At 49.2% G+C, this 8,653-nt stretch overlaps 1 protein-coding gene across 1 annotated transcript; it reads right to left on the bottom strand.

Annotated features, from left to right (window-relative positions):
- Positions 1 to 4,498: 4,498 nt before the first annotated feature.
- HSBP1 (heat shock factor binding protein 1) lies at positions 4,499 to 7,510 on the bottom strand. Its single transcript, XM_065899307.1, has 4 exons — positions 7,384 to 7,510; positions 6,773 to 6,839; positions 6,067 to 6,187; positions 4,499 to 4,750 (listed from the first exon to the last, which is right to left on the bottom strand). Exons 1-3 carry the CDS (start codon positions 7,426 to 7,428, stop codon positions 6,069 to 6,071), a joined length of 231 nt encoding a protein of 76 aa, XP_065755379.1. The 5' UTR covers positions 7,429 to 7,510; the 3' UTR covers positions 4,499 to 4,750; positions 6,067 to 6,068.
- Between the last annotated feature and the right edge of the window lie 1,143 nt (positions 7,511 to 8,653).

The following is an 8,653-nucleotide window of genomic DNA, read 5'->3' as shown; positions in this document are numbered from 1 at the left end:
GAAAACTTTTTGATGTCAACGACCTTCGAGCGCTCTGAGGGGCTGAGGCCAGGGCAGCACAGTAGGAACAACTTGGGGAAAACATTTTCTTCACTCTGAGACAGGGATGAGAGGGAAGGAGGAAGGCGCTCTCTTTCCGTGGGCCGCGCCTCGGTGGGGGCATTCTGGGTCCTCGATGGCCCTGTGGGTGTGGAATTCACTCTCCCTGGGGCTGCCCTCCCTGGTGAGACATTACAGCCCCCTTTGCAGCAGAGTGCTTCCAAACTGCTCCACCCTGAATTCTTAACTGTTGGGAGATGATACTGTTCCTTCTGCCCGTGACCAATGTGAATCATTGGTCGAAAGGTGTCCACAAAGTAGGAAAGTACAGATATGCAGCCACGGTGATCACCGCAAAGCAGCACATCACCCGAGACCTGTGCGTAGTTCACGTACGTGCACGTGAATGCACTCGGCCTTGCTCAAGGAGGGAGCCGCAGAACGTTCCATTTCCCCAGCATCACCAGGGTTCCGCAGACGCAGGTGTTCTGTGTCTATTGGATCTAGAGCTCTTCCTCGGCAGGTGTCCGAGGAGCTTCCAGGCATCTCTCTTGGTGGAAGCCTCTGCGTGTGAGGGCCAAGCACTAGAACTGATTCTTTCCTAGCAGGTCGACCTGACTTGTAGCAACAAACTCCTTTCCTATTTCCAGAGTGACCTGTGAGGTCGGTGAGCGTGATGCTGTCACAGCCCCTCTGGTTTTTGCTTTTACGCAGTGACTCACGTCCCCGGCTCCTACCCTCCACCCCCTTTGCATTCATGGAGAGTTTTAAAGAGGCTGCAGCTAAAGGCTGACGCTTAACATCATTAGCAGGAGACCAAGGCTCCAGGTGATGGCTGCAAAGGCACCTTTTTAAGACCTCTGTACTCATGGGTGTTAGCAGGGAAACAGCTAAAAATCAGCAGCCAGTATTCCCTGCGGTTCATCAAGGCAAACATTGTGAGAAACTGAACTGGATTTGTTTCTGTAGTTGTTCTCAAAGAACTTAAAAATGCTGGTTCAGCACATTTCTAGCAGCCCTGGATACTTTGAATTCTGAATAAAAATTCACATCAAGCACGTTTATTATATAATTTAGGTCACGTTTAACTGAAAGTGCAAAATTAGCCTCTTTTGAAACTGAACTTCAAGAGCTGGGTTGTTGAGTGCCAGGCAGCCCAGCCATGAATACTTGGAAATCTTACCTGGGTGGACAGCTGTGGGTGGCGATTCCATGGTCCCTGCTTCCAGCTGTGTGACCTCAGTCAACCGTTGCCCGGCATTGGGTTCCTTCTGTTTAAAACGGGCTGGTCAGATAAAAACTGAACTCAGGGTTGTCAAGAGATGAAGCCAAATAGCATAAACAACATGCTTGCACAGCACGGTGGTTTACGATACACGCTTTCATAGGTGCTGGTGGCCGTCACTAATCGTTAACTGTTGCCAGTTAATTGTCAGGGTTACACCCGACAACATACTGTGAAAACTCCTCCACTTTAATCTAATTAAAACATCTGAACTACAGAATAAAAAAAGGGAACACAGTTATCCGTACAGGAAACCTTCAATTTACAAACAGAATTTTAAAAAGTTCATTGTAAGTTGTTTGTTGGACTCTCTGTCCCCATAGCAACGATGCTCTACGTGCGGTTAAGGGCTCCAAGGACTCCCGAAGGCAGATGAACCTTTAATCACCTGAAGTACTGTACGGCACTTCAGACATGAAACAGCAGAAAAAATAAATTGATAAAATAATATTAAAACATTTAAGGGCTTCCCTGGTGGCACAGTGGTTGAAAGTCCGCCTGCCGATGCAGGGGACGTGGGTTCGGGCCCTGGTCTGGGAGGATCCCACATGCCGTGGAGCAACTGGGCCCGTGCACCACAACTACTGAGCCTGCGCTCTAGAGCCCACGAGCCACAACTACTGAGCCCATTCACCTAGAGCGGTGCTCTGCAGCAAGAGAGGCCACCGCAGTGAGAAGCCCACGCAACACAACGAAGAGTAGCCCCCACTCGCCGCAACTAGAGAAAGCCCACGCATGCAGCAACAAAGACCCTATGCAGCCAAATAAATAAATTAATTAATTTTAAAAAAAATTTAAAAATCCTGTGGCTTGAATGAAAGCAGGATTAACTAGAGGCCAAATGAGGAAGCTGATGGGGCCTCCGGGCTTGGAAAAAGAGGGCATTTAGTCAAACCTAAGGCTGTTTTGCTTGCTGCAAACAACTCCATGCTAGCTGTATTTCTTAGCTGAGTAGGAACTTCACGGGCCTGTAAATGAACAAAAAATAGTTGGAGAATACGAGAGGCAGACAGATTTTCCTGCACCCAAAGATTATGCCTGGAACTACACAGGGGCCATGCTGACCATGCTAGAAGCCTTCGCGGAGCAGAGGATCCAGGACAGGGAGGGTGCCTGGAACCCTGGTCGCCGGGGCGGGCTGGAGGGGAAAGAGCTGTGCCTCGGGCCCAGGAGGCTGTGGCCTGAGCACCCGACTATGGGTGATCAGGCCCGTAACTTAGCAGGTGTTGCACTTTGCACTTCACAGGGACCGTGTGAGGAAAAGCACGCCTCTGTACAACGTGGAGGCACCCCAGCCCAGGCTGAAGCTTTACCTGGAGGCTGGGGAACGTGAAGTGTTTATAAAGTGAACCCGGAGCTATTTATTGGATTCCTTTGACCTCTATCTCCCCAGGTGTGTTTCATACCACATGCAGGTTCTATGAAATGTTAATTAAATGCCAAGTATTAAAAAAAAAAAAATCCTTGGTTAAGTAACTTGGAAACTGGCAGAGGAGTTCAATCCCGTTTCTGCTCTGGGGGCTCAGAGCCTTTCCTGAGCTAATTTACGTTGCGAATTTTCATCAGGTGAATCACATGAGCCGGGAAGATGCTACCCGCAAGTGAGCACAAACCCTTCTCTGCTGGAGCTTCTCAGGGACGAGTGTCCTGGGGAGCACACTCGTGAAGGTTTCCCTGGGGACCCCGGAGGGCGTCGCTTTCCTTCGCTCTGGCCGGTGAGCCCTGCAGCCCGAGGCTTCCACACTCCTTGGCTTCCCTTGGGGCACCTCAGTCTCCCCCGCGCCTCCCGTCCCCACTTTGGCTATGGGTACCGAATCCTTCCAGAGCTTCTAGCCGATCATCTGAAATGGTATGAAAATGCAGAAAACCAAACCAATCATTTTTGACACAAAGGAAGCGTCGACAGCAGGATTTCAGGCACCTTTATTCATGGCAGGTATTTTTGGTCAGGGGAAACATTCCTGTTACTTAAGGAAGCCAACTGCTTACATCCCGACTGTCCACTTGCCATTTCCCAGGCTTGGAAGCATCTTGCACGTGGTTCCATCCAGTCCCTGAGTCCAGCTGGCTCTGGGCTTTCAGGGCCACACCTCGCGACCTACCGGCCCAGTGAGGGAGTTTCTGCAGCTCAGTGGTAACAGTGGGGAATTCATTTTACCCCAGAAGAAATCGACTCCTCTGTGTTCCCCATATAATTTATAAATAGGACAAATTATTCCTTAATATTATTATATATTTGCAATTCAAACAATTAAGACTAGTGACATAGGAAACTTGAAAAAAATCACACCGTGTTGACTACGGGTCTCCCTCTCCAAAGCACTGTTCCACTCCCCAGCTTCTTCCATATTCTCTACACAAAATCATCCTGCTGCACAGCCGCACGGGCCTCCTTCCCGTCAACACTGCCTTGGGGCTCAGCGCTCCTGACGCTGCAGGCTGAGCCGCAGGAGTTGTTTTCCCTGTCTCCCATTATCAGCAATAAAGCCACTACTCTGCTCGAGTTTAGGTAAGAAACAGTTTAAAGAAACTATTTCTTAAAAACTCAAGCCTACGACTAGTTATTTAGTAGGCACGGACTTAACACGGTCTGTTTTCCTTTTCTGTTTCTTTTCCCAGCCAGTAGCTCAAAAGACGGAGGAGCTTAGTTGTAAAGTCCTGCCAGGTTTCCTATGGTAACTGCTGTAGATGGACAAGGTAGGGTCCTACTGAAGGTTCAAACCTCATGCAAAACTCTAACTGCTGAAAGCCTCATCACATCAGGCAACTCTGTCACTGTCCATATTTAAAAATTCTAACACTGAAGTGGCCGTGGTCACTCTTCGTTACCGTAGCATCTGGCCTCAAGGACTCAGGCATAAAACCATGGCTCCATTCCGAGTTTTGGCGACAGAGTAGTGACAGATATTTCTGAATACACTTTTAAATGTTTTTAACCACTTGGAAAGTATCGCCAACACACTATTTGGTGTTCACTCATCAGTCACTCTGAGAATCAAAGAACCTTAACTAGAAATGCCTTACTTCACAAAAATCTTATTATAACCAAGGATCTACCCTATGTCTAATAAAAAAATTACACAGCAACTTTTATCAAACAGCAACTACTACAAAGGGAATGATAGAAAAAAAGTGACTTCACAAAAATACACTAAAAAATTTGACAATTGTATGCAGGAACTGCCAAAGTTTTAGTGTTTAATAGCACAACTGACCAAGGTCCAAGACGTGAATTCACCATGTTCAGGAAACATGGGAGGCAGGGGAGGGAAATCACTCTATAAACTAACTCTATAGTATGTGGTAAGAAGAATGCACACTTTATAATATAAAACCTGTCTACACATAGTAGTTAGTTGCAAAAAGCCATCTGTCTTCTCTTGGCTTGTAAAAAGGGTGTTCCAGATTCCAGTGTAGATGAGCAACCTGTTGAACAAGCAAAAGCCATCAATGTGCTATTCATTCTGGAAGGACACATAAAAATAATACATAGAATTAGCAACTAAAAATCCTTTCACAATCCTCATTTGAATTAAACGTATTTTCTCTGCACAACATCCTAGCAAAACGACAATGAAAATCTTTATTACAGAGATTATTGTGCATTTGTTTTCTACTCCCACTCCTTTCCTTGCATTATGCCCGTCACTCGAGAAATTCTTCAATCTGTTCTCTTTCACTTGATGGGGCTTTTGAATGCCGGAATATATGAGACCCAGAGACGCTCCTAAGGCTGGCAGGACATTGCCCAAGTCTATAAGGAATCAGGGTGACAACCACACAAAACAACGACATGATTTACTAACATACTGCATCAACCCAATCTACTATTAAGATAACAGTAAATTTAAGTCCCTTACCTCCTAAACCTCTACTTATTTCCTTGGACTTCAAAGCAACCCGTACTTCATAGTTTCCTATCATTTGGTCCAGCCAGGACACGCTCAGAAAATAAAAAAGGAATTTGGTGTCTTTTACTGTGTATTTTGCTACCTAAACATTCACAGTAAACTTTACTTTTATAGGGAATTAAAACGCTAAAAATGGGATGGGAACAAAGGGAGTTCAAAAACTACTGTGGGTTGCAATGAAGTAACCGCCACACTCAGGAAAAGGCTTGTCATGAAGGAACCCACTATGGTGAGAACATGGCAGTCATCTGTGCGTCTAGCTATCTTGCTGTAACGGGTATTTCTGATTATTAGTCTCTCCTGATACCTGTAACTATGTAATGGAAAAACAAATCAACTCTAGGGCGAAGGCTTAAGGTGGCCACAACCTAGGTCATCTAAATCATAATCAGTCATTGTCCTGGCATTCACCCAGTGCAGGGGGTGTTCCCAAGAGCATCCTTAGAACTTATGGCATTTATGAAGGTGGCAATGTGCGTATTCTCTTTAAGAAACAAAACAAAACAAACCATTGGAAAATCTGCCAGTGATAAGAATTATCAGGCCAACAAAATACACTTCTTTGTTTTTGCCGTGATATAAACTCAGGGGTTATCTAATATTAACTAATGGTCTTAACTAGAGATCTAGGTCTCATTGATAAAAACAGGGAAAATAAATTCTTCATAAGAAATTAGTTTGGCATCAAAAATTCAAAGCCTGTAGTCCACAAGGGGAACAATACAAGGGATGCTTGCTAGATCCTGGCTGGGGACAGATCCAGAGAAAGTCTGACTACATCAAAATCACAGGGACATGCACCGCACTTCTACTGTCCCTCGCTCCCCTCACCTTCAACTCTTCTGTGTGGCAGGGATCTTGTTTTCCCCATCCAGCTCTTCCACCCCGGCCTGTGTCATGAGGTCTGCGATGTTTTTCTCCAGGTCATCAATGCGACTGCTCATGTCATCAAGTGGGGAAGTTAAAGACGGCACCAACAGCTTCCACTTCTTACCCCTCTCCTCCAGGGCCCTGCGGACTACAACCTTCAACACAGTGTCTTCATGAAAGTGGTTTTCCAATTTCCTTTGGATACTGTTAGAATCTGGTTCAGAGAATGGGAGTCCAGGGTGAGGATCAAATCCCAGCCCTGCCCTTTACTAGTGATGGGACATGGGCAAGTTCTTTCATTTTTCTAAGCTTCCTGGTTCCTCATCTACTACACAAAGGTAACGCTACAACCTCTTCATCAGGTGATGGTGAGGATTACAGGAGAGATACACATGAAATGCTTTGCTCACAGTCAACAATCATACTAGGCAGCATTACCGGGAGACTGTAAGTTCCTCACGGCCAGGGATCTAGCTCAGCTGTAAGCCCAGCTCTTTGCACAGTACTTCTCAGGAAGTGTGCATCTAAGCTCAGTAAAAAATAAAATTTAAAAAAATCTGGTAAATGACTACTAGAAGTTGACCTGCAAACCCCCCACTTATCACCACCACCATCCGGAAACTGGGATCCAAAGGCCCATCAGAGACTGACTACAAATAAAGGATATTTCTTCCAATGATCTGGTCGGACATGGTCTGAAATTTATCTTGCATCTGTTGCAGGAGTGTCTGCACCTGTGAAACAACAAAACACAACAGCCCACGCTTACCCCGAGACACCTTCACGGGATCAGGATAGGAGCCCTGGTGCCACGGGGAGACCAGGATTCCGGGTTCCGGCCCCAATTCTCCGCAGCTCCGTGGCCTTCGATTTCCCTGTCCGGGTTTCAGTTTCCCCACCTGTCAAATTAGACTCGGGGGGCTGGTGACGCCCCCTCCCGTCTGGGCCCGCTGCGATTCCCAAGGCGTCGGGTGTTTTGGGGTGGGGCGCGCAGAGCAGAGTGGGTAAGGAGGGGAGCTGCGGGGAGCCGGGGTCACCGAGATTGAGTGGGGCTGGGTGCGGGTGGCGGGTATGGCTGGGCACGTCAGCAGAAGCAGGGGCCTACAGCCATTGGCCGGGGGGTCAAGGTGGCCAGGCCGCGGCCGCGAAACCTCTGGAAACCTGGCTTCCAGAGACCTGACCCGTGCGGCCTCGGAGAGGGCGCCTCGGTCCGCGGACTTCGCCGGCGCCCCCGGGGATGCGGCGGCCTCGGGCGCGCCACGCACAGCCGTCCCTTACCACCGAGGTGAGATCCTGCACGGTCTTGGGTTCTGTCTCTGCCATCTCCCCGGTTCCCAGTTTGGCGGTGCTGTCTCAGACGGTCACCTACACTTCCGTCGGTCCGCGCAGACGCCCAGCAGCTGCTTCTCGCGACGTCAGAGGCCAACCGCGGGACGGCGGGGCGCTGTGGGAGCTGTAGTTCGCGCTTCCGTTCCGAGGCGAGGCCCCGCCCACCACTTCTCCACCTCTTCCACTAAGCCCCGCCCGGCCCCGCCCCTACCGCGCCTCCCTCCTGGCCCCGACCCGGGAGGAAAAAGGTGAAACGAACCTGCCGTGGGGCTAACGAATGGAGAAGTGGCCTTAGTCTCTTCCCAGACCGTCGTTACAGGCCGCGCTGGCTTTCTCAGGGCGCCCGCGAGGTGCCAAGCCCAGACCTGTGTCGCCGCCTGACCTCCAACAAAATCCCGCAAACCCCGAGAAGGGAGAAGGAGTCGGGTCCCTTGGAGGGAAAACCGACGTCCCAGGGGGGAGGGGCGCGCCCGCCACTCGACCAGTGCCCAGCTGCCAGACTCGTTGCGCCCTGGACACAGTGCTTTTCTTTCTCCCCACGATGGTCGAGTGGAGGTGCCGGCGTTGTGAGACAGGTTGATTTTCACTTTTAAGTGTAAGATACGTTCTGGATGGTGCAAAAATCCTAATGACTTTTTACAAAGTCCTCACACTCTTGTGACCACCAAGACAAGAGACATGACCAGTTTGCTGGAAGCCCCTCCGCCCCTTTCCTATCACCCCCACCTATCCACCCACGAGGCCGACCACCGTCCTGACTCTTATCACAGTCATTACGTTTTGGCAGCGGCTCAGCTTCATACAAGTGGAATCATACGAAAGCCCTCCTTAGAGCCTGGCTTCTTTCATTCAGCATGGGTGTTCCATGGTGTTGGGTGGGGAAGGTTTCTGGTTTGGTCAAGGAGAGAGCAGTGTGCAGGGTTAGGAGACTGGATTTGCTATTTCCGGAGGGGGGCACTGCGGAGTTGGGACCTCAAGTTCCAGCCTGGCAGGTGGTCTTGGGATTGGGTCTTGTTGGCAAAGGGGTAGGAGAGCCCTAGGATGAAGACCTGGCGTGTTCCAGCAACGTTCACATTCCTTATCTCATTTAAGGACTGCATTTGGGGGTCAGTTCCAGCTTGGTTTTGGCTGCAGAGAGCCTGTAAGGGAAGAACCAGCATCTGTAACAAACCTGGGGGGCTGGTCTTAGGGATATAAGACTCGAGTCTCTTCACCAGCC

This window comes from Phocoena phocoena, chromosome 20, assembly GCF_963924675.1.
Source record: "Phocoena phocoena chromosome 20, mPhoPho1.1, whole genome shotgun sequence".
NCBI classification, from domain to species: Eukaryota; Metazoa; Chordata; class Mammalia; order Artiodactyla; family Phocoenidae; genus Phocoena; species Phocoena phocoena.
This window is presented reverse-complemented; position numbering and strand designations above follow the sequence as displayed.